The sequence below is a fragment of the Lepisosteus platostomus genome, chromosome 5 (assembly GCF_059453375.1).
Source record: "Lepisosteus platostomus isolate fLepPlt1 chromosome 5, fLepPlt1.hap1, whole genome shotgun sequence".
In the NCBI taxonomy this organism is placed as follows: Eukaryota; Metazoa; Chordata; class Actinopteri; order Semionotiformes; family Lepisosteidae; genus Lepisosteus; species Lepisosteus platostomus.
In genome coordinates this window covers 58,734,489-58,761,180 of record NC_142615.1, presented here as the reverse complement: position 1 = coordinate 58,761,180, position 26,692 = coordinate 58,734,489, and the positions used below count along the sequence as shown (strand labels likewise).

Here is a 26,692-nt window from a genome sequence, read left to right as displayed (position 1 = left end):
CACAGGCAGTGAACTTCACCTGTGGGACTGCTGTCACTCTGGACTGAATCAGAGCGATTGTCGACACAAGGAGGATGCAGGGGTAACCTGTACAGGTGAGGAGAGTCTTAGAACTGTAGATGAACAAGGTAGCAGATCAATGGAGAAGTTAGACTGATGTTACCCATACTCTATCACTGCTTAATATCTAACTGAACCAACTAAGATCATCAGTCACAAGATTGGGATGTTTTGTAGCCCTGTGTATGTGAACAACACTAGGCTTTAATTCTGAGCAAGACACCATTCATCCAGCAATCCTAGATTTGACCTCAAGGAACAAATGTAAAGATTTTCTTTTTAAGACCACTGTGGATTCAACCTGCTGTAAAACCAAAGGCAAAATAATGACAGTTCTCCTATCTCTTTTACAGGTTTGTCAGAGACAACAGCCAGTCCAGCAACAGCTACAGGTGAACAGAAATCTTCCTTGTCATTGATAACTCCTGTCTTTCTGTCTCTTCAGATTCCCAGTGTAGCTGTAGTGTCTCCTCTCCACCTTAAGTGTGAAGATCAGTGTCTCTTCAGATTCCCAGTGTTGTTGTAGTGTCTCCTCTCCTCTCTCAGAGTGAAGATCAGTGTTTTCAGATTTCCAGTGTAGATCTTGTGCTAGTGTCCTCTCTTTCCACACTGATTTAGTGACAGTCCTGATGGGTTAGATTGGGAATCCTTAACTGTTCTTCATTGATCTTGGGTTCACCCTGAAGCCATGAGAGCCACATATCGGAACAGGAGGAGAACAGGACATGTGTCGAAGTGTATATGAGCCCAAGAGCACCTCTCCTGATCCCTGTTCATCCATTGTCTCCCCCTCTCTCAGGCAGAACCAGGACAACACCCCAGACACAGCCACTGGGAGGCCTGTCTGCCTCGCCCCTGGTCCTCCTGCTGCTGGGGGCTCTGCTCTTCGTGGTGCTGGCCCTGTTAGTGGGGCAGCTGATCCAGAACAGGAATCTGAGGAAAGGTAGGGACGGAACTCTCCATCCACATAGTGACCTCTAGTGGTCAGTTCTGTCACTCACATGGAACTTATATTTACATAATTACCTTGAGGAATAAACCTGCTTTAAAATCACAATTGCCTGAGGTAAAACCTGTCTAATTTAAAGGTGTGCTGGATGTGAGCAATTTTAATAGTGTAGAGAAATCCATTTGAAGTTTAAGAAAGATTATTTGAAAAAGATTAGCAACAATTACAGGTGGAGATATCAGGAAATTTGCAAATCCAGAATCATAACATTTGTGTGCTCAAATGTCCAAAATAGGTTTAGGAGTGACATTTTTTATCTTGTACTCCTCTCCCTGCATGTTAACCCTGAGTGTCTGTTTCCTCACACAGCCCTATCTAAAGGAGCACTCGCCCCCTATCATGATGCCGTCTACGAGGAAATAGAGTACAAACTGGCCAGAGAGGGAACCTACAGCGCCCCCAGGAGAGGTGAGTGGAGACGGTCTTCAGGTGTGATTAGTCTCCACCCTCTAAGGAAAATCTGAGGACTTACACTTGTAGAAAATCTCACTCAACTGGTTTCTGACAAAAAGGGTATTTTTTAGTTTTAAACCTGTAGGGTTTTTTCTCAACTGGTGTCAAACTAAGTGAAGAAAATCAACACAGCACGATTCTGGATCTGCCTTATAAACACAAACTCACACACTGGCTTCTCTTCCAGTAGAGGACAGTGAGGCTGCTGTCTGACTGCAGGTAATACTGATCTGTCCTCCTGTTCACAGGGAGATTCCTCTCTGACGAGCTACCCTCTGGATACGATGATGTGGAGGACAGTGAGGGAGACCCAGTACCAGGTGAGGGGAGGTTAAGTAAGGGGGCTCAGTGTGGGAGTGAGGAGGTCTTCAGTTCAGTACTCACTCTCACCTCAAACCACGCTGACATTTAGAGAACTTATGTAGAAAATCCTGAATTATATAAATATAACCACACGTGTTTGATACTTTATAAAGTCTGTTTTTCAGTGTTGCCTCACACTAGCATTATCTCAGCAAATCATAGATGCTGAGCAAAACTAGACCTGGTCAATACTGGGGTGGTAAACAGGGTGCTGCTCTCATTGGTTTTGATAGAAAAGGAGACTGCGGAACAGCATGCTGCCTTTCAGATCAGATAAATCAGCGACCCTAGAGTTTTGGCTTAACTATACACCACAAAACATTTAAAATCACACTTTCCAATTACTTTGCAGCTCTATGGTCAAAGTAAGTCTGAGTCCTGAAGTGTAAATTCTCTGTCTCTCTGTGTGGTTCAGGAGACTCGATAACCTCTCTGAAAGAAGAGATCCCAGAGTACTATGATGATGCTGTACCTCAGAGTCCAGATGCCTTGTCAGGTGGGTTATTTCAGTCCAATCACATGGGGAAACTCTGCACCAATCCCACAGAGTCTGAATCTCTCTACTCTTTCTTGGATCTAAGCCTCTGAATATGGAGTCTGTACTATTCTGTACCAGTTACATGAATCTGACTCTCTCTCTGTGATCTCAGCCCTGCACACTCAGTCTGGGTCACTTCTGCCAGTGTCCGGCTCCTCTTCAGTATCTCATAGGGTTCACATCACCACCCTCACTGTACAAATACAGCCAAACTTTCTCTGCCCTGTTTTCCTTCAACATCTTATTTGAAAATCTAGGAATTGTTTTACATTTATTACAGTTGTGAATAGGACTGGAAATCAGGTTCCCCCTGATCTCCTGTACTTAGAGCCTGGAGTTTTAGATCCTGTGTGATGTTCAGTTAATCAGTGTGTTCTGATGAGCTCCAGCAGTCCTGTGCTCTAGATAACTCAGTGTGCTGATGTGTGACAGTGATGCTGTGCTCTGTGTGCTTTAGGAAAGCTGATGTTCTCTGTGAAAGAAGAGGCCCCTGAGTACTATGATGATGCCATCACTGTGCCCCAGAGTCCAGACACTGTGTCAGGTGAGTTATTATAAATAAGACTAAGGAGTACCCCCTGTACCAGCCCACAGTAGCCTTTGTCATTAGAAATTAGTCTCAACCTAATTTCATATCTTCAAATAAACACTACCTAGAAGAGAAGAGGTCTCTGACAGGCCAGTCTGTGTCAGAATGACAGAGCCATTACTGACCTGCTCTTCTGTTCACAGGGAGACTCCTCTCTGATGAGACACCCTCTGGGTACAGTGATGTGTTCAGCAGTGAGGAAGACCCCACTTCAGGTAAAAGGGGCTACAGCCAGGGGGCTCGGTGTGGGTTAGGTAGTTCAGGGATGGGAAAGATAACCTCCAGTAATCCATCTCTGTTGCACTGTCATCCAAGACAAAGGGGAATCAGGCATTTTGAAGTAGCGGTAGCTTCACTCTATCATGTCCTACAAGGATCAATAACAGCCAATAAAGACTGAGTGACCTGAATTGTACAAAGTTAGATCACAAAGATCACAGTGTCACTGAAACCCACCTACTGACACACCTAGCCAATCAGATTTAAATTGATTTAAATTGATCAGCAGCTGATTAATGATGAGTGAATGAGGTCTGGGCAGAACAAAGCTTTAGATTCCCGAAGACCAGGAATTCTGTTCTCTGACTGCAGAGAGAATTACTAGGCTCAGAAATTACTAGGTCTTCCTCACTGTGGTTTTAGAGCATTGATACTTCATAAGTATAAGTGAATTCTACACTGAATCATCAATTCTTCCAAAAAGATACAATTTAATTTAAAAAACCTATTAAACGCTTTTTGAGTACAATATTGTTACATCTATTCTGTATACTATAACTGTTAGTCCACTAATAGCCATTGATATCAAAGCAGAGTACTTCTCAGATACAGTATGTTCTATTATGCTTATTGTTTGTTATGCAAATTATGATTATATCAATAAATTGTATTTTGTCTGGTTAGAATACATGTGTGAGACTATAGATTATTATGTTTGATTAGTTTCTAAAAGTCTACAAGTACTCTCAAAATATACTGCTATAATTTCTTATTGTTACAGAAAATTAAAATCCCCATTCACTACACTATTGTGACTATGTAAGTGTTTTAAAAAATCTAGGTACACCTGGGTAATGTCATCAATTCCAATTCCAATTACAGTACATGGCTAGTGGCTGCAAAGCAAGGCGATGTTTGCTGAGATGCTGAGGTGTGAGATTCAGAGATCAAAGCAACCATAAAGTTCTGGGTAAATGATTGTCAATCAACTGTCCAGGAATGGTAGAAGGCGAGAGCTACTTCTTGCTTCTACTACTTGTCCAGATCAACTGGAAAGACCAGACTGGAGTTTAGTCTTTGACCCTCATAAAGAGAGCTTGCCTTTCTGTTGTTTTTAGAAACTTTTATTTCTTCTTTAGAGAATCCCTTAGTTAAAGAGTGCCTCTCCTGGCTAGTGGGAGCATCTTTAGAACAGGGAGATAGGCTCCCATTCATTTTGTAACAATTGGGTTCACAAAGAGAGATTTAACTGTAGGTTGTAATCTTAGGTTTAGAAGGTTTGGTTTCTCTTTCTTTCATAAAGGTGTTCTGTAAAAGCTGAATACTTGGAAGCAGTTTGAGTATTTTCTGGGTGGTTAGGATGTAGGTGTCTAAAACACCTTGTTAGCAAATTTGTAATTGTGTGCTGTATATTTATGTTGTGTGTAATTTCGTGTGTGTAGTGTTGTTAATAACAAATATTTAATTAACAAATCTCTTATGTGCCTTTAACTATACCAAATGCTTGGGTATATTCTTGGCAAAATCTTTAAAAGTAGGGGGTTATGATTAATTTATTTTTTAATTTATCTACTCAGTCATTTTTGTTATTCACAATTTTCATAATCCTAATATGTAACAATATTATTTCAATAACTGGCTCATTTGACAAATCATGAGTCTGTCTCTCTGTCAGGTGTCCTCCAGCCTGGCCCTGGAGTGGACAGGGTCCTGCCCACACTGCCCTCTGAAGAAGGAGCCCCTGCCCCTGCTAGGACTGACTACGATGATGTTGGGGACGAGTCTCAGGGAGAGGATGGGCGCTGTGAGACTGACAGAGCTGTCTGGGAGAACCTCCTCCAGCAGGTCTAGACACAGAAGAGCTTCACCAACAGAGTCACACAGTCTTACAACAGTTCTGAGCACTGAGACTGTCTGTGACCTGAGTCCACTTCACTCCACTGCTTCCACACTGACACTGTCTGTCACCTGAGAGCTCTGACAAGTGAGTCACTGTCCTCATTGACTTTGTCTACAGGACCTGCAGTTTGTGTTTTAAAACAGGGAGACCTTAAAGTTCCCTATTCCATTCAGTCTTTTTTTCTTGTACAATATGATATGTTTCTGAAATAAAACTATTAATTGATATAGAATTCTGAATGTAAGATTTCTGATGTGCAGAAATGTATAGACATTTTCTTAACGTTTCCTTTTTAAAAATAAACTTTTTAAAACCATTTTGTCATTCATTTGTAATTTCTTAATTTTGTACAATTAAAGACTTTTAATTAAATATATAAGGAACCTTTGGCCACTCACAATGATAAAATCAACCCCAGAAGGAGAGAATGCCTAAATGTTTGTGATCAATTCATAAGTATGATTTAATCCACACAAGGAACAAAAGGCACTGTCGACAGAACCAGATACAACACAACCAAAGAGACAACCTGGCTGTTATTTACATTCCCTTCAAATCAAAAGGTTAAGATAGATAGATACTTTATTGATCCAATGAGAAGAAATTGCATCTATCTATCTAAGACTCCTTGTCCTGCCTTCAGGAGCTGCTCAATTTAAAACGCAGCATCCCACAGCACTAGAGACACCCCAATATTCACTTTATACTGCACCTCAAACCATAGGTATTTTATAGCACCCAGATTGACCAGTACAGAGCACTAGATACAGTAAAACATCTTCATATTTGAAAGAAATGTGAGTGTTTTGCACATTTCAAGCTACAACAAGTAAACATTTGAGTACCTAAGTCAATATACCTGGAATGATCAATAATGACCAACATCGGCAACTTCCAAGAAAATCATTTTCACTCATTGAATTTGATCTTCATACTCACCTTGCATTCTCAGCTATAATACTTCAAAATTACACTGCAGATTTGGTGGAAAACTTCACAAATCTGTACAATTGTATTTTAATATCTTGGTATATGTACCTTCATTTTAATATACATGTAAGCATAAATGCTGTTCAGTATATTGTACTTTTGTTGTACTTTTTAAAACATTTTACCTGAAGATGCAAGGACTGTTATATCTTGTGAAACATGCAAGACATCTGTAAAAGAAGGTGACATTTTAATAAAATTGGTGATTAAAAGAAAACCACAACTTGTATGATATTATCCCTCGATATGGAAGATCAATTGAAGGATTTGAAGAAACTATCAAAGAAACAACAGCGATACCAGATGATTTGGGTTTTGAACCAATGATTACACCTCAATAATCAATTCGTCCTCAAAAAAAGAAGAGACAGGCATGTTTTGAGCCTCATAATGATCCTCTTCTGGATCCACAAGATCCAGAAAAAAAAGATCCACAAGAAACGTGTTTTGGATGTACTTATAACTTCCATCGAAGAGAGATCTCATCAGTTGCATGCAATTGAAACTTTTGACTTTTTGGATGGTATTGAAAATATTTGTTTTAAATAAAATAAACAATTTTCCAACGAAGATCTCACGAAGGATTGCCAGGATCTAGTCTTAGCGTTTGGTAGTGATAACACTGCTGATATTGATGGAGTAGAAACGTACGAGTGGAGTAGAAACGTACGATGCGTTGACAGGAGTTCTGAAGCGAGAAGTCCTAGAATGCCGCCTATAAATGAGCTAGGATTCATACCAAGAAATACTTTTTGTTTTCCACCCAGAAGGCTGCTATTGCATTACACATCTTGTGAACATTACCAGTTTTGGTAGCTTCTAGGCGCGATTTTCCAAAACCGAAACTAATAACAAAATTATTTAAGATGCACAATGTCCAAAAATTGTAAATCGAGACTTGTATTACTACAGAAGAAAATATTTAACTGAAATATTAATAAGACTATGTAAGTATAAAAAGTAGAACAATTCAATTTATATAACTTATTTTTTATTCTTATTAGAAATGGGCTCACACACCGGAAGACACTAACGTTTATCTTCGTTAGAGTGTGTGAATAACAGTTTAACCCAAAATGTTTGTAATTGTGATTTTGTTAAAATGCAATAAATCGTCTATCAGCAGTAAGAAATTATTAAGAAAGTAAGAAATTGTTTTATTTCACAAACGGTAAGACGTGAAGAGAGTTTACAGTTCGTATCCTTCGCTTTGTCTTAACTTAAGCGTTCAGGATCCAACCCCGTGTGTGGATGGTTGTGTTTCTTGAATCTCTTGTAATCATCAAAAGTCGTTGTTTAGTCCTTCAGTACTTTCTCGAGTTGTACCATGGATATTTTAAACGATTAATACTATTCATGCTCTTTTGCCTTTTCCTTCACATATGGAAAAAGTTCAAAGTGTCCTTATGGCTGTGCTCCACATCTACACGACAGCACCTGTAACAGTACAGGACACGCAGTGAGGAATTCGCGCAGCTTTCAGTTTAGTGCGGAGTCCAGAGGGAGGACTCACTCGCTGAATGATTTCTCAAGAAATCCCGGGTGAGATTTAACAGGTGATTTCTTCAACAGCCACGACAAGTGTGGAGACGTTCTCTGGATTTCCTGAATATGACGTTAAATTAGTTCAAATCATTTGGTAGTTAACAGAACTAAATGCTTTGGAGGTACATTTAAAACAGCAGAGCAACACTGTAGCACTTTGTGTGTGACTGAACTTAATTGTGTAAACCTGGCTCTCTATGAACACAGACAAAGAGTTCTCACTCAACAGAAGATTGCGATGTGAGCACAATAATGTAAAGGGATAAATGCCAGGGATTGAACCCGGGACCTCATACATGCAAAGCATGCACTCTACCACTGAGCTACATCCCCACTGGTGTGTGCTCAGGGAGAATGCCTGCAATTTCCCACTTTCGTGTTTCCTCTACTACAGAGTAAATTCATGGGAATGAAGAAATAAGGAAGGAAAAATAATCGCATTGAAGCTTCCAGAGACTGGGCAAAAACGAATCAGTTATTTTTATATCCAGTCACACGGGCGACAGTGGTTAATTCCTCGACGGGGAAGTGCTTTTTTACCTCCTTACTCTGCTGTCTTTTAATTCTGTTTTCTTTGAAAGCTTTTTGCATCTTTTAAGTGCTCTCGGTTAAACTATGCATAGAACAACAGCAGTACTGATGATTTTCATGGACCGATGCACACTTCTTCTGTACAACTCCAGTGATAAAGCCCTGTCTGCAAATATTGTTGAAGAACGAAAAAGGGTGAAACAACGCTCCAACCACAGGAATGGTAACCAGAAGGATCGTGTTCTAATTTAATATGTCATTTTGAGATGCCTTGTCAACGCAGACAGGTGTTAGAGCTGAACAAATAATTTATAGTGGTGGTTGTAAACATGGAACATGTTGTTTCTATACCAGGAAGAAAGGAGCAGACTCTTAAACTCTTTAACTCTTAAGTTAAAAGAGACAAAAACGACACCTAATCACAGCTAACATTAATTAAAATGACATCACAACAGCGGAGCCTTGAGTGAATCAAATTCGTTTTCATTGAATGTCTGTGTCTTCATCACTTTGACCGGGGTAAAGTAAGCTTGATGTTCAAAAACGATTTTGGCACGCCTGTAGCGTTTTTATGAAACAATTGCTTTGTATATACAATTGCTCTGTGTATAAAGTACATTGTGAATGTTCTCACAGCCTTCAGTTTGTCTTTTTATTCCACGCACGAATATTCTTGTGTCCATATCACATATCATATAACACAGAACGCCTTCAAACCAAATGCATTTTAAAGACCACGACTTTGAAAATTTTCACAACCCCTCCATAAACATATCAGTGAGCTAATTATCCTTTTCTGACAGTCGGGGTTTTGATTGATGCGCAATTACGCACTATCTGGAACACTGGGGGACCGCTGTATACATACATACATACATCCACAACGCAGAAATACTGCTCAATAGAGTTTCATGCGAAAAACCCATATATGACCATAGGAAGCAGAACAGCAGTTTCCAATTACCCAGACTGTCAGCACGGGAATAAAGCTTTGTTTTATTTCTGAAACCCTTTCTTTATTTCCTGTTTTCATTCTGCAGGAAAATTCCTATTCTTTACTCAACAGCTTTTTAAAAACAGCACCCATGATGTGCAAATCATGATGTCCATGATTGTTTACACAGAAGACTGGCAGAGCTTTGGGTTGTGAATCTCTTTTTCTCATGGTTTTATTGAATGTGGCACCGTGCACTAGGATAGGGGGATGCTGTTCACAAGCCAATAGCATTTAAACCACAGCACCCACAATGCTGCAAGTAAGTGTTTTACACACTAAGCAGGTCCTCTGACCTTTCCCAGCCTTGCTTTGGGTTATGAAACCTCTTTCAGTTTTTGTTATGATTTTTTCAATACGGCACCTATTAGACACGCAATACACTGGGATAGGGAGGTCCTCTTCATGACTCAATAGCATTTGAAGCACAACATTCACAATGCTACAACCAAGTGTTTTACACAGCAGACAGCCCCCCTCACCTCATACAACCTTGCTTTGGGTTGTGAAAGTGTTCTTTATTTTTTTATGATTTTTTGAATATAACACTACAGGTAATATACTGGAATAGGGGGGTCTTCTTAATACATGGGGTACATGGGGATAGCGCCTTAAAAGGTGGCTTCTCAAAGCTCTTTACAGAATGACAACAACAATAAAAATACACAAGATAAAACACAATTACAATATATAGAGGAGACCATGGATGGTGGTACTAAGAAAAGCAGAGGGGTGAAGAATGGAACCAGTTCAGTAAAGGCTTTTCTAAAGAAGAGGGTTTTGAGTCTGGATTTGATTTGGAGTTTAGAGAAGGTGACTCTGTGATATCCTTGGGGAGAGAGTTCCAGAGCTTGGGGGCAAAACAGGAGAAGGCCCTGTCACCCACAGAATGTAGATGGGCTTGGGGAACAGTTAGGAGAGCAGAATTAGAAGAGAGAAGGTTGCGAGGTGGGGAGTAGGGCGATAATAGAGCCCATAGTAGAGCCCAGGCATAGAGACTGAGTGTCGAGCGAGCAGGAGCGGTGAGGAAGGAGACTGCGAGAGCATAGATATAGATACTTTACACAAAGTACAGACAGTGCATCAAGACAATATACTGTACAAACAGTAGACAACGTACAAGTAAACAATGCAGACATGTAAACAGTGACTGCAGATGTGCGGAATAAATAAGAAATTAAGGTAGATGTTTCTATTAAATTAACGGTATTCGAAATGTTGCAAAAAGAAAAGCGATTTGTTTTGTAAAAAAATTAGAGATTATTTTTACTTTATACAGGAAAGGCATGTGCGTCAAGTTGATCTTTTTGGATTGCACCATTTGAAAATATAAATTGGAAGTTAGTTTGGACAACTCCTGTTGGATATTGTATTACAAATAAAGTTAAAAAGATATCATTTAAAATTGTTCATAGGTTTTATCCAGTTAAATAAGTACTCTCTAAAGTACTTATTTAAGCATGAGCAGGATGATTTGTGCATTTTTTGTCGGGCTGAAAGGGAACCTTTGGTACATTTAGGTGTGTGTTTGTGAAGTTGTTTTGGACGGACTTGCAGAATTTTGTTTGTAGGCATTTAAAGGTGTTTTTTTAGGTTTAAGGACTTTGATATTGTACGGTGTAAGATAACTTTTTTAAAAAAACATTTATTTATAGCAAATGTATTACTCATTCTTAGTACATTTCACATTCATAAAATCAAAATGGTCCAATAATACTCCCCTTTTTAGTACTTTTCAGATGGAGTTGAAATATTATTTAAATTCTATAAAAATCAATCAAAAGGAAAACATTTGATATATGTAAAAAATAGAATTTACTTCGTTACCTCTGGCAGTTATTTTTTTTCTGTTCGTGTTTTTTTTTCTTGTATCCATTTCTGCTCCTGTAGTTGTATTTGTAAATTATTTACACATTTAATAAAAATAAAATAAAAATGTCGGTCGTATACGCTACACTATAATATAACGCAAACATCTATTCTGGACTATTTTTTTAAGATTATTATTATTCGACTAATATTTTTGTGGTTCATAGCAACTGTCACTAAGGAAGTTCATCTGATAACCCGGAAGTCCTCTGTTTGACCACGTTTCGCTTTCTCTGTTCGAACCCACGTGTTTACAGCCACTGCAGCTGCAGGAATTGTTTGTGTTTTTCAGATCGACTCTGAAAAAAATGGAGAATCTGTTGCTTAATCTGGAAACTGAGGCGCACTCTTTCATGGAGATTGTGCTTAAATCGATCGTGCACGAAGTTTCGGAAGTTTTCCGAAACCTGACAGATGATTCCGAGAAGTCGATTGAAGAAAAACTCCGCCGGATCTCCCAGGTTCTGGCGAGACGGGTCTTGATTAAAATCATGTCTGTCGACAATGTTTTCGGGGCCGAAATCGCGCAAATGAAGCAGGAAAACGATCTTCACTGTTTCATGGAGGTTTTGCTCAAATCGTTCGTGTCTGAAGTTTCAGAAGTTTTCCGAAACAGGATGTCTGACTCCCAGGACTCGTTTCGAGACAAACTCCGCAGCGTCTCCCAGATCCTGGTGAGTCGGGCCGTGATTAATATCACACAGTGTGTGGAGGACAGTTTCGGGACAGAAATAACGCGAATGAAGGAAAACGAGACCTTTAAAGTGCGATTGCAGCTGTGGGAGAAGGAGTCGGGAGCAGGAGATCAGGGAGGGACAGATCATGTTGGACTCATGCCTCCCTGTGAAATCACTGCAGAAACAAATGAAGAAACGGAGCCGTCGGGTAAGTGCAGTGACTTTTAATTAGTAACGTTTGTTTTAAAAACGGTGTTTTTAACTTCCTCACTGTTGTAGAGATGCAGAGCGAAGTAGGAAAGGTTTGTGATGTTGCCGAGGGATTCTTTTCTGCGAACTAAACTAGTTGTGGTCTGGTTATATTCTCATTGATGTTATTGCTGTTCTTTAAATGTGGACAGAAATATGTCGTCAATTGATACACTTTCTCCATGTGAAAGCCAATTTAGGAGACTTTGGAGTCTTGGAAATATGTTTGTGTGGCAGATTATTTATCGACGTGGCGGTAACTATATCTTCTGTGGAGTGTTAATGTACGGCATTGTACAGCAGTGTCCAGTCAGCCAGTGTGTCTGTATGAACTCCTCTCTCAGTGCAGTGTTAATGTACTGGAGTGTCCAGTAAGTGTGTCTGTATGAACCCCTCTCTCTCAGTGCAGTGTTAATGTACTGAAGTGTCCAGTCAGTGTGTCTGTATGAACCCCTCTCTCTCAGTGCAGTGTTCATGTACTGAAGTGTCCAGTAAGTGTGTCTGTATTAACCCCTCTCTCTCAGTGCAGTGTTCATGTACTGAAGTGTCCAGTCAGTGTGTCTGTATGAACCCCTCTCTCTCAGTGCAGTGTTCATGTACTGAAGTGTCCAGTAAGTGTGTCTGTATTAACCCCTCTCTCTCAGTGCAGTGTTAATGTGCTGTAGTGTCCAGTCAGTGTGTCTGTATTAACCCCCCTCCAGTGCAGTTTTAAATACTGGCAATTTAGACAGAACAAAAGTTTTCGCGAAATTACATCCCCGACTGTCCTCTGCTGCCCTTTTCAATCTTCTGGAGAGCACAAAAGAGTCTTACGAAAATTATTACAACTTTGTTCGGTCAGCTTCTCCTCCTAGACCCTGTTAATTGCTAGTTGTGCTCTGTTTTGCCGTCTTCTGAATATAGTCTGAGGAATACCCAACGAAGAAGTGATGTAGCTGGTGTAGTAAAGCAGGCTTCATTATTATAGAACCACTAATGTCAAGATAGCGCTTGCTTTCCCCCCACAATTGGAAAGTAAAATATTATTTTTTACGGTTTTAAAACTAGCATATTTTATGTAAAACAAAATTACATAAATTCGACTACCTTCGGTTCAGGAACAAGTAAAGGTTTATTCCCTGCCGGAAAGAGAAGATACAACATTTCAGCTGTGGAAGAAGGTTTTGACGTCTGAAGAAGGCTCCACAGCCGAAATGTTGTTTCTTTTCTTCTCTTTTCAGCACAGGAATATACCTCTACTTGTTCCTTTGCAGCCTACGCATACTGATGCAGCTCCCTACTTGAACTACTTTAAGTATTCATGCTGTATGTATTATTTATATCTGTAGATTATGTAATACTTTCAGATTCATCCTGTTTGTGTTCTAGGTACAATGTTTTGACGTACAGATTTGATTTCGTCACCCCATTTTGGTGAATATAATATTGGTTAACCTGCAGTATATTTTGTAGATGGAATATTTAATAGTAGACATATTCAATAGTACAAAGCTTTGAGGTTCAGCCTAGTTTGCATTGAAAGAAAGCGAATTAATGATTTTCCTCCTACTGTCATTTGTGTACTGGGATAGTCGAGTTGAAATGTCTTTAGTAACACAAATCCACGGATAAACAGGGCGGTATCACCAAGTTTTCCCTTGTTTACTTCGGCCGTTTGGAGTCGAGTGCTCAACACGAATGAACACAACGCGTCACTCCCTTTTGGTTCAGGGATAGACGCGGTGAGATTCAAGTTCATCAGCCTGCGAATGGAGAAAGGATAAAAAACACATTTAAGAAATTGTCTACATGCACTCAGTCACTGCAAAAGCAGCAGCAACCATAGGAAGCGTTTTGACCCACGTAACAAACTGGTGACGTCACTTGGGGGGGGGGTGGTGTCCCATGCCCCCCTTTTTGTAACGGTGCCTCTCAAATCCTCGTGTACTTGAAGTCCACACTTCTTATGCTGTGTCGTGGAGGTGTGGACCTGGAGGAAGGGCTTAGGGTACAGTTTGAAAACTGGGACATGGTCTTATAATGTTAGTGAATAGGGAGGACAAGTTATGCCATGGATCAATAAAAAAATGTGTGTTGAATGTCTTTTAAACCCTCTAACATTGACACAAGAGCAGGATTTGTGGCTTCTGCGGTTCGGAGCTTTGCATTGTCAAATGTGCTCATCTGTGTGACAGTGAACCCTTTCTCAGTCTGTCTGGGGGGGTGGGGCTCAAGCTACTGTTCCTCAATTTAACATCTGAATCATCCTCACTACCAGATAGGGCTTAAGAGCTCATGAATTTAAAGTGAATATTTAACAGGTTGTGATATGTACAGTGGTGTGAAAAAGTGTTTGCCCCCTTCCTGATTTCTTTTTTTTTGCATGTTTGTCACACTGAAATGTTTCAGATCATCAAACAAATTGAAATATTAGACAAAGATAGCACAAGTAAACACAAAATGCAGTTTTTAAATGAAGGTTTTTATTATTAAGGGAAAAAAAATCCAAACCTACATGGCCCTGTGTGAAAAAGCAAGTGATTAGGTTTATGAGCAATCTAATTACTTATTCGTTTAAAACGCTATATAAAATAAAGTTTATTATTAATTTGCTGGACAGAGCGGTGAACATTATTATGCATAAGACAAAGATAACGATCCTGATCAGTTTAGAAATCTGTGTACGCTGTAAGGTTTTTACTTCTTAAACTTTTAAAATACACGTTTTGAATAGAAAGAAATCCTCTTCCTGGTACAGTATGTATAGCAAACCAGCACGTCTTTTTTCTCCAATCAGAGGGGTGTCAGATAGTGTCAGCCAATCACCATTCTGCGTTGGGTAGCAACGGGTGACTGTTCTCAGGCGGAAGATGTAAACAGCTTAATGTTCGTGTTAAATAATTTTTTTAAATTCAATTAAACGGGCACAGTTAAGACATTAAATATACATATACATACTGTATACAGTACAGTTTGCATACGGTAATATGTTTATGTTACGTGATTAAAAAATATATAAATAAAAATGAAAAGTTCAGCACCAGCTGGATTCGAACACACAACCTGCCAGTTGGTAGTCACGCACCTAGACCAGTAGGCTACAAGACAGCTCGCATGATCAGGCAGGCGAAACAGCCCTACACAGCCCTGCCGCAGTACACGGATATAATCATACCGTTATTAAATTCTTTAGATACGCGATTCCATATTATATTCCCTTTTAATCAAATTCTAAAAGTATGCTTGTTGACTCCCGTATCACGTTAGTTAAAGACTTCAAAGCTTACAATGTTTAGGGAGAAATGGAATACCGGTGTGTATTTTTCCTTGTGATATTTTAAGCTCTAGTTGAATGATAGGTGTCGTATTTTAAATCATTTTCGTAGCTAGAAATTATGAAACGCCCTGTTAAAAGCAAGGAAGTTTTTATGCCCGTTGAAGTAAAACAAAATGCCTGACAAAGTATGGCTTGGACAGATTCCAAGTGCTTGTACAAATGTGCTAAAGATATTATACTTTGAGTATACAGCTTGTCCAAAGTCATCCATTATTAATACTATTAGTAATATCTTCAGTAAAGGCTTTGATGCATAAATATTTCTGATAAAGGTAGGTTGTGTACTTTTGTCCAACTGAGCAATCTTGCTTTCATAAAATATACCAACATTTTAATGACTGATGATTAACATGCTGTAATACACGGTTCAAAATTAAAGGCTCAAATGCTGTACATGAGAGGTTAAGCTCCCCCTGGCGGTTTTACAAGGCGACACCGGATAGTTAGTCACGTGACACACGTGAAATGCGTGATACCGCGTGATACCGCGACACGCCCACCGGGGTATGCCGCGAAATACCTCACCCATTTTGAATGGCTGCATCTGTAGCTGCTAGAAGTCCTGCTGTCACAGTAGGCACTGCATAGGGACTGACATCAAAAGCACAAGTGTTCAGTACACTCACAGTGTCTCCACTCACCTTTACTGGGGGCAGGTCTCTGCTGCTTCAGTTCCTCATCAGAGCCACTACATCTTTTTTCACAGGAACAGAATAATCTATGTGTAACCACTCAGAATGAGGCACAAGATAAAAAGATGGTTTCCGTTTTTTAGGTGGTGCAGCAAGCCCTCTCCAATTTTCCAGGCAACTCAGATTTGATGGATACACCAGTTCTTTGTCCTTTTTGAGCTCTGTCTGTTTTTCAGAACTCATAACAAGTGTTCCGCTCTGCTGTTCTAGAGAGCTGGATGTCTCTGCTTCACAGGTGGTAGCACTGATAACGGCCCTCTCACACTGCTGGGAAACACCATGAGCACCCATTGATATTCTCATACCTCCTATGTGTGCTAGGTGCTTCATAAGGAACCTGTCAACTCGCACAACTCGAGTGTCATGCTTCAGCACTGATTGTATTAGGTTTTTGAAATCCGCCTCTTCATTGGCTGAGCTTCCAGTGATGTTCACACTTTTGAAAAGTGGAACCATTAAGCCAGTCCAGAGTGGGAGATAGCAAGCAAGCCTGGTGAGATGAGGAACAATCTCCGGTAGGAAATGCAGGTTATGTCTATCACCACTGTCCACAGCAAGCAACCTGCATTCTTCACAGATTTCTGTTACCCAGTCTTCCAATGCTGTCGGGCATGCATCAAGGGTACAGCTTGGCTCTTGGTCCCCGGCTACACCTATTTCTTCTAGAACTTCATCAGAAGAAAAAGCATTGTATCCTTTGCTATTTTTTTGTTCTACGTGTGATTTTATAGTTTGCAGCTACGCTGTTGTAACTCTGCATGTATACATTGATTCTTTGTTACCTTTGCAGCCCTTCAGCACTTGGGTATATTCTTTTGTCAGGTTATGTCTGGCAGCACAGCCTGAATGTTAGTACTGTTAAGTTCCTACCCTCCTAACAGTGCCTGTAGGTGATAAATCCTGGAATGAAGGGCAAATATGTAGCATGAGTACTATGGTGCAACAACATACATTGTTTAAAATACAAAAAAACAAATCCTGTCCTCACAGTGACTTTCATAACCAAACAATGTGTAAAATGTTTAACAATGTCAGAATAACAATGAACAATGCAGAGCTTTAATCCAGTACATTTCTTTGGTCTCTTAAGTGTGGTAACAGTGTAACACACCAAATGATGTAATTTTATACCAACTCTGTACTTCCTTAATATACTCTGTTGTGTGAGGGTATAACTTAATAAAGCTCACAAAACTCGTTTTATTCTGTTCTATGCTCTGTGAAGGCAGACCTTAATCTATTGTCAAGTGGTTTACTCTACTACATTTACTACAATAGTGGAATCACCGGTTTCGTGCCTGCTGCTTCTGGGACATGATACAATCAATGTAAACCGTGCAAACATTCCCAAAGATGCTCAGAACTTCTGAGGCAGGTACTTCAATGTATATTAGAAACCCATCTCCCTCTCTACAGGTAATGGAACAATAGAAAGGCAACAGCTCCTTAATTAGCTATTGCATACAGTCTGTCTGATATATACTTTCATACACAATTAAGAATTAACAATCAAAAATTACAAATATGTAGTGCAGTACATGGAATTGAAAAGCTCAAGGTTTAAAAATAATCAAACAATTGATGAGTAGTTTAAATCCCCAGAAAGAAATAAGGATGAATGCAAAACACTGCATATTGCTTAGAACTGAAATCTCAAACAACAAATCGTGGTGAGCTTTACACTACTCTTTTGTTAGCTCCGTGACGTCACCCTTTAATCTTAGCGTTCATGTGATGGCTGAATCCCTAGCTAGACCCATGGCCTGGGTATTATGGGAAATGTTTAATGCAAAGTATAGAGAAGTCTGATTAACACTCAAAAATGTAACAAAAAATGAATTTCACCAAACCTGGCTTCAACTGTTCTTCTTCCAAATTTTCACGTGATTAATAATATCCTTTCAGTTATATAGTGCTTCTATATAACCCCAGTGAAAGTGCCCTACAGGTAATGGGGACTTCCCTCCACTGTGTAAATGAAAATATAACTAAGTTTTTTACATTGTTATGGATTACAGTGCACATCAAAAAGTTTCTGTATATGTAGATAGAAATTGATAAATTAATATTTTTTAGACCCACCTACTCACTTAAACTGCAATACCAAGGCCATCACCACTTCTTTTGTTTATAATATGTTTTTAAAGCATTGCATTCACCACTTAATCATTTCAGCTTTCACATCTGCAATTTGTAACATGTCAGAGATTTTTTGGGGTTCAATTCTCCTTGTAACACATACAGAAACAAAACATTATAATTTAAATTCAGAAGTGTGACAAGTCATTTCAAGTTTCACTTGCATGTGTAGAAATATCATGATAACAAATAAAGCTTACTAATTTTTGTGGTATTCCCCATGATATAAAACAAAATAAGTTTCTCAAATATCTTTACTTTAAAATAAATTTGTGGGGACGTCAATGTAGCATCATAATTACAGTATAGCATTTCTAGTTTGTAAAGAAACTTACGATATGGAAGAAGAGGTCTTCGCCAGAGATGCAGATAATAAATCAAACATCAACTCCAAAGGCTGGGGTCAGCTGATCAAGAGATCACAATTGAAAGATCTGGTGGTCGTGAACTTGTGGTTTTTGTATGGTGCCAACGGCACAGAGTGACGTCACGGCCAGAAAAAGAAGGCACTATATTAAAATGTAAAACATCTACACCCACCCGACCAGACAGAGTCGGAAAACAAATTGCATTCATTGTTTTCATCACATCCAGTAATTTAAGTACTGAGTGTGTTGGTACCTGTAAGCGTCCTTGTAGACAGTCATATCTGTGTATTCAGAGCTCAAGGTGTGCCCTCATGCTGTTTTCTACATCAAGGACTGACCAGAAATACAGATAAAAGGACTGAGCTAATCGTTTCATGTTTGCGTATAAGACCCTTGTTAATACAAACACGTGGATAATGCCAGTTTTTCAAAGAACCTAGATATATGTTCACTTCTGTTCTATGAAAATAAAAATATTTTCCAATATTGCCACGGTGTTCATGTGTGAGATGATAGACTCTTGTTTCTCGGATGTGTTATGAACTTGTGTAAACTTTGTACATAGTGCCCCTTAAAAATAAAAGTCCTGAAGTCCTGGTTCCTTTTCACGTTGGCGAATGTGCTTTGCATAAAAAAGAGCAACAGTGGTTCAGAAAGTTGCAAATTCAAGTCTTTTTAAATACGTGGCTCGACAGACAGGTCGAATGTTCACACGTCCCTTGATGCCTGTTTATTTAAGAAGGAGACAATGTAAAACTGATTACTTCTTATGATTTTTAAAAAAAGTCACCGCTACGAGGTATTAAGACTTGTTCGTTAAAGCCTCTTTGTAAGAATATACAATTTTGCTAATGTTCGCTTTTTAAGGCTACACCCGCAACTCTTCTGATACGGGTATGATATTGGAGACAAATTTAATTTTCCTGTTCACACAAACGCATAGAAGATAATGATATTAAATGCAAAATCCGTACCCTCACCTAGGCAAACAGAGGAACAGAGTTGCAGAATTGTTACTCTTGTGCTGGTAACAGAGTGCTTGAACTCGGCAGACGGTGTTACTGGAGGTCCAAGTCACCGTGCATGGTCATGTGATCACCAGAAAAACAAGGCACTATATCTCGGGAACGAAAGCAGCACAAACGCTACTTTCAACGGCACAAACACAGCACTAACAATTGAGACCGGTCCGGTTCCCCTACAACGTTGTAGGGGGGCTGAGTGACGTCATCCCCTAAAAAAGAAGATGTTATATCTAAGGAACAAAAGTAGCTGGGAAGTTACTTTCAACGGCACAAACCGGCACAAATGCAGCGCTAACGAATGAGACCAGTCTGGTTCCGCTACGATCTTGTAGGGGGGCTGAGTGATGTCACGACCCCGAAAAAACAAGGCTCTATACCTCGGAATTGAAAGCAGCACAAATGCTACTTTTAACGCAAACGTTACACTAACGAATGAGGTGAGTTTAATCATTTGTGCTCTCTGTAGATGGGCCAACTTCACGGAGCCAATTAACCCCACTCTCTCAGTGCAGTGATAATGTACTGTAGCGTTTGGTCAGTGTGTCTGTATGAACCCCCTTCTCTCTCAGTGCAGTGTTCATGTGCTGGAGTGTCCAGTCAGTGTGTCTGTATGAACCCCCCTCTCTCTCAGTGCAGTGTTAATGTACTGGAGTGTCCAGTCAGTGTGTCTGTATGAATCCCTCACTCTCAGTGTAGTGTAAATGTACTGTAGTGTGCAGTCAGTGTGTCTGTATTATGTAAATGTAATGTATTATTATTATTTCTGTAGTCTTACTTTTTACATGGTAGTTAGGTTTCTGACAAAGCTTATATATCTAAAATTACGAATTATCAGAAACCCCCTTAAACCCTCTTATTCCTCTATGCTTAAACAACCCAAATTGATTGCGAGTATACAAGACGTGTGTTTGTGTAGTGTAAAGCTTACAGCTTTAGCTTGAAGCTTTTAAGATCACATCGCCTCAGCTATCATTAATATGCTATTGTTACTCGTATATACATCCATACTAGATCCAACGCAGATGTGGCTGTCTCTATTCTAATTGCATCTCTGACATAAGAACTTGGATGACTCAAAATGTCCTTCATCTTAACTGTGACAAGACTGAAGCCATGCTTATTGGCACCACCCATCAACTTTGTAAAATCAGTGTGAAACCCTATCTGTAGATGGTCTTGTACTTGAGCTTCAGTCTAAATTGAAAAACGTGGGGATGATATTTGACGTTCAACCCACATGCGCAGAATGTTGTCAAAACACCTTTCATTCACTTCAGAAATATTCCTGGACTACACCCTGTGTTATCACTAACTGTGGCTGAAAAGTGTTGTCTAATCTTGAATCGACTACTGTAACGCTCTACTCTCTGGGGTTTCTAAATCCCCATTGAACAAACTCCAGTATGTCCACAATTTGGCAGCCAGAATCCTGACCAGGTCTAGTGCAAGTGTTCACATTACTCCTATCCTGGAGTCCTTGCACTGGCTTCCTGTCAAGTTTCATTTTGACTTAACAATCCTCCTGCGCACCTATAAGGCTCTCCATGGCTCGGTACCTGTCTGAGTTATCACCCTACTCCCCACCTCATAACGTTCGCTCTTCTAATTCTGGTCTCTTTACTCTCCCCCAAGCCCGTCTACATTGTATGGATGACAGGGCCTTCACCTGTTATCCTCCCAAGCTCTGGAACTCTCTCCCTAAGGATATCAAAGAGTCACCTTCTCTAAACTCCTTCAAATCCAGACTCAAAACCTTCTTCTTCAGAAGAGCCTTTATTTAACTGTTCTTTACCCCTCTGCTCCTACTGTACTTAGTACCACCATCTACTGTCTCCTCTAACTGTGTATTCTCATCGTGCTAATTTTGTGTATTTTTTGTTGTTGGCATTCTATAAAACGCTTTGAGAAGCCACCTTTAAAGGTGCTATATAAAATAGTTTTTTTTATTATTATTATAAAGGTCTTGTTTTCTTGTCCTGTGTTTACAGGCTCAGAGGCCAGTACTCTCTCTGAAGCTGGGGAAAGGGCTCCTCTTGAACAGCAGCACAGTGAGGAGGAGTGGGGCTCCAGTCTGATGCAGGAGACAGTGCTCACTGCTGCACAAGAGAAAGAGAAACTCAGGGAGCAGCACACAGAAAGTAGACAGAGTGTCAAGGATCTGGACTCTGTGCCCACGATGAAGACAGACCCTGAGAGTGAGACACCTGGGCTCTTAGTATGTGATGATTTTACAGAGAAGAGGAATAATCTGGACTCTAACAATATTACACAAGGTTGTAATGAACTGGGCTGTGTCTCTGTACAAGAGCACAGTGAAGAACTGGATGTTTTAAATCAGACTGATGTACCTGGTGAAGAGAACAGTGTTGAGATACAGCACCAAGAGGAGAGTCAGTACAGGGAGGAGCAACAGCAGCTCCTACAGGGCTTGATAATTAGGCCTTGTTCTGTTCAAGTGGAGAGACTGTCATTGCACAGTCTCAAACAATCATGTAATCCCTTAGCATCTGATGACTTAACACACAGGTTTAATAATCTGGTTACTGAGAAAATTGTTGAAAGTTTTAATGAACTGGAGAGTATGTCTGTTCTTGGGCAAAGAGAGGAACAACTGGATGGTTTAAGTCTCGGAGAGCTGGAGATGGAGTCCCAGATGATTCACACTGCTGAGCAGCACACTAAAGGACACGATGGAGAAAATACAGCTCTGTTTCAGCACACAGAGCAAGACCATTCCATGGAGCATTTGCAGAATAAGAGACCCCAGCACGATCAGAGGATGAGGAAGAATCACTCAAGGGCTTGCTCAGATGGAGTGGACAAACTGATATTATGGCACAGGGAGGAGCAGCGTTTCTGTCAGTCTAGCATTTCAAAACCCTACCAACACCTTCACACACGAGAGAGACCTTTCAGCTGCAGTCAGTGTGGGAAGAGTTTTAGTCAGTCAAGTCACTTAAAAAGGCATCAGCGCATTCACACAGGAGAGAGACCATTCAGCTGCAGTCAGTGTGGGAAGAGTTTTAGTCAGTCAGGTGACTTAAAAACCCACCTGCACATTCACACAGGAGAGAGACCGTTCAGCTGCAGTCAGTGTGGGAAGAGTTTTAGTAAGTCAAGTCACTTAAAAAGGCATCAGCGCATTCACACAGGAGAGAGACCATTCAGCTGCAGTCAGTGTGGGAAGAGTTTTAGTCGGTCAGGTGACTTAAAAAACCACCTGCACATTCACACAGGAGAGAGACCTTTCAGCTGCAGTCAATGTGGGAAGAGTTTTAGTCGGTCAGGTGACTTAAAAACCCACCAGCGCATTCACACAGGAGAGAGACTGTTCAGCTGCAGTCAGTGTGGGACGAGCTTTAGTCAGTCAAGTCACTTAAAAACCCACCAGCACATTCACACAGGAGAGAGACCATTCAGCTGCAGTCAGTGTGGGAAGAGTTTTAGTCGGTCAAGTAACTTAATAGCCCACCAGCGCATTCACACAGGAGAGAGACCATTCAGCTGCAGTCAGTGTGGGAAGAGTTTTAGTCAGAAAAGCCACTTACAATCACACCAGCGCATTCACACAGGAGAGAGACCATTCAGCTGCAGTCAGTGTGGGAAGAGTTTTAGTCAGAAAAGCCACTTACAATCACACCAGCGCATTCACACAGGAGAGAGACCATTCAGCTGCAGTCAGTGTGGGAAGAGTTTTATTCAATCACATGACTTAAAAAAGCACCAGCACATTCACACAGGAGAGAGACCATTCAGCTGCAGTCAGTGTGGGAAGAGTTTTAGTGTGAAAAGCCACATACAATTACACCAGCGCATTCACACAGGAGAGAGACCTTTCAGCTGCAGTCAGTGTGGGAAGAGTTTTAGTAAGTCAAGTCACTTAAAAACCCACCAGCACATTCACACAGGAGAAAGACCGTTCAGCTGCAGTCAGTGTGGGAAGAGTTTTAGGCGGTCAAGTGACTTAAAAACCCACCAGCGCATTCACACAGGAGAGAGACGATTGCAGCGGCAAGGTTTATTAAAATACAGGAATTAAGTTTGCTGCTCCCTTGCCAGTCTCTCTCTCCCTCATCTCAAGTGGTGCTTGATACAGAGAGGCCATTCCATTTGGTTCACATTTAAGGTGTTTTTCTAGCTGATAGAGTGTTCTGATAAGGAACAACTCCCAAAGCTGAGACACATCAGCCACCCTAATTAATGGTCATCGCTGGTGCCTCACTGTCTGGGAGATTCCAAGGGAGAGTCTCATCCCAAGTGGTTTACAACCCCAAGGTCAGAGTTCATGGTTACTCATCCTCACACGGGGCACCAGTAAATGTAGGCATCCTCTCACGAGGCACCAGTAACTGCAGGGGTTTGTGCATTTACTGGGACAATTGTTAATTGTAGCAGTAAGTCACAAAATGATTCTCGAATGCCCATGGAACTTTCAACCAATGAGCGACCGTAGTTCTTCCAAGTAGAACTCCAGCTCCTCCTGGACATCCTCAGACTCAGCTCAGACAGTCATGTAACGGCCAGTGTGTCCCAGTGCCAGAACTTTCCTTTGTTCTAAGAGTTGAGAACGGAGGTTGCCAGCGTGTAACCAAAGGATCCACCCGAGGTTAGCCCAGCAGCAAGCCTCATGAACCCACCGCGAACGCTCACCTGATCAACGAGTAAACTATAATTGGAACTGTGGACAGCTGAATATCAGTATTCAGGACTCGCGCTACATCGGGAACGAACCGGTCTTCTTCCTGTCTAAAGATTGTGACTTTTCTGTGTGCAAACTCTGCTAGTTTCAGCCAACACTAACTAGCCGGTCTTCAGAGAGCATCAGCAGCACACCGCTGCAGAAATGTCTCCCTCCTTCTCCTTCTCTCACGTCGAACCAGCACTGCTTTGCACCAGGCCACAGAGCGCCGATTGGACACGGCAACAGCCTGCCACTGCTTCTTTGTGTCCGTGGGAGATCTGAATCCCCATAGAGCGGATGAGTATTCAACATTCTGCATTACAGCTCGAGAATTCAATTGTTACCTCAACCTGATTTGATATCAGTTTAATTCCTATGAGTCATGTACTGGCTTTTGAGTATCTAATGTACAAGTTGAAACAAAGTTCATTTACAAAAGGGTCTAAATGAATGATATACGGAATGTATGTCCCTCTTGATTTGTAACTCTTCGTGATTGAACATATACCTTTTGTACACTGCTAACCCCCTCTATAAGATCTGTTATGTTTATGTACATTTTATGTATTAATAAATGTATTGTCGTGTATTAGTATCCGCGTGTGTGCAATGTTTGAGTTATCCTGCAAGGTTGATTCTAATAGCTATCAGAAGAATAATTTTTGTGACTTGCTGCTACAATTAATAATTGTCCCAGTTAAGCACAAAACCCCTACATTTACTGGTGCCTCGTGAGAGGATGCCTATAGAGTGAAGAACAGGAACAGGTAAAATGATTAATATACATTAATATACCCATCAACTCGATTCAGGGTTGTGGTGGAACTGGAACAATCCTGGCAAGCAGTGGGTGCAAAGCACTATCACAGATAATGTGACACCAGTCCATCACAGGACTCACTCACACCACGGCCAATTTTCACAGAAGCCAATTAAAATCCATGTCCTCCACCTCCATAGCTTCCATGTTGTACAGTATTTTGAGAAAATCTGGAATGTACCTTTCTTGCATTTTATTTGTGTTTTATCAGATGTTTAATCCTAAATTAAGCTGTAATTCCCAGGTCAGCAGCTGTGAAGGGAGACAGAGGAGTTTTTCATTTCATCTGCGGGAAAGCCAATTCACAGTCCTTCCAAACACTTGAGAAGACTGCATGAGAAGTAAGCAGAATAATATATTACTTTAATTTCTGTGGCCCCACACTCTACCTCGGAAACGCCGTTCTATCCCTGTCACACCGTTGCATTCCCAGAACCACTGTTTCATAATCTCATCCCTGATTGAACCCATCACATTCTCACATGCACCAGATTCCTCAAATTCTCACTCCCTAACCAATTATCCAATCACACCCCTTTCCTTTCAGTATTTAAACTCCCCTCACACACACATTCCCACGCTCACTATTGAGAAGCCTCTTGTAGTATTCTCCAGTGCGTGTTTCCAAGCCTTTCGACTGATCTCCTTCAACGAATATTCTGCCTCCACCTTTTGACCTCGCCTTCTGGATTTTGTCTTTTGGATTGTTTTTGGATATCTCTCGTTACCGGACCCTTTGCCTCCCTTATCGACCCAGCCTTTGGATTTCGTCTTTGGATCGTCCCTTTGCTACTCTGCGTTCTGTGGGATTCCGGGCACGCATAAGGATCCTCCAATTCTACCTATAGGTTCCCTGACACAGACGAGGGGAGTCCTGGTGTCCGTGTGGCGGCGCAGCTGGTGAAAACGCTCCCTGTGCTGTGTGTGTTGTGGGCTGCCGGTGTTTCCGAGAGAAACGGGCTGTTTGTGTGGGAAGATGCTCTTTCCTCAGGAGGGGAAAAGTCTGTCTGGGGCTCAGCTGGAAGAACCGAGCGGGAAGGAAAGTTCTGGAAGCGCACGTCTCCTCTCCGTCTGCTTCAGTCCCAGTTACTGCGACACCAGGACAGAACAGGAGTGAAGAGCGAGTCTTCTTTTGTACACGGGGTATTAGAGGGGTTTTTAGGAAACAGCACAGAGAGAGAGGAAAGGACACCAGTGGGAGAGAGTCCTGAGACTGATTGATGAATCTCTCAGTTCTTGTCTTGATCCGGGTTGTACCCAGTCCCAGTTTAAACTGGTTTACAATGTGGGATTTCTGCACTGACACGACCATACATGTGTCTCCACAGGAGATGGGAGTCCTGTAACGTGTTTTTAGACAGAAACCCACCAGAACAGACACATGAGAAGCGACCTGGAGGAGAGGTCAGAGCGGGGACAGTTTCTGGACAAGTATAAAAACTGGGAACTTCACTTTTTACAGCAACACTTTCTGATTAAAATGTCCCGTTACTTCACTCTCAAGAAAACTATTTAAAAATTCTAGAAATGGATTAGTCGGGTGATGTCCCATTTTATTAGAAAGAGATTTGATCTCCTGACTGTTACTCTCATATAATAGTCTGTGTTGTTATCAGTACAGTTACTCCGACACCGGGACTCATTACAGCTCATGACATTAATTAC

At 40.8% G+C, this 26,692-nt stretch overlaps 1 protein-coding gene and 1 non-coding gene across 2 annotated transcripts; one reads left to right on the top strand and one right to left on the bottom strand.

Moving 5' to 3' along the window:
* Positions 1–689: 689 nt before the first annotated feature.
* On the top strand, positions 690–25,931 carry LOC148670315 (uncharacterized). Its single transcript, XM_088632961.1, has 9 exons — positions 690–693; positions 860–1,003; positions 1,379–1,477; positions 1,771–1,842; positions 2,301–2,381; positions 2,881–2,967; positions 22,511–22,836; positions 22,921–23,455; positions 25,876–25,931. Exons 1-9 carry the CDS (start codon positions 690–692, stop codon positions 25,929–25,931), a joined length of 1,404 nt encoding a protein of 467 aa, XP_088489087.1.
* Positions 7,925–7,999, bottom strand: trnaa-ugc (transfer RNA alanine (anticodon UGC)). The gene has a single exon. It is a non-coding gene; the product is annotated as a tRNA-Ala (tRNA).
* Positions 25,932–26,692: the final 761 nt, after the last annotated feature.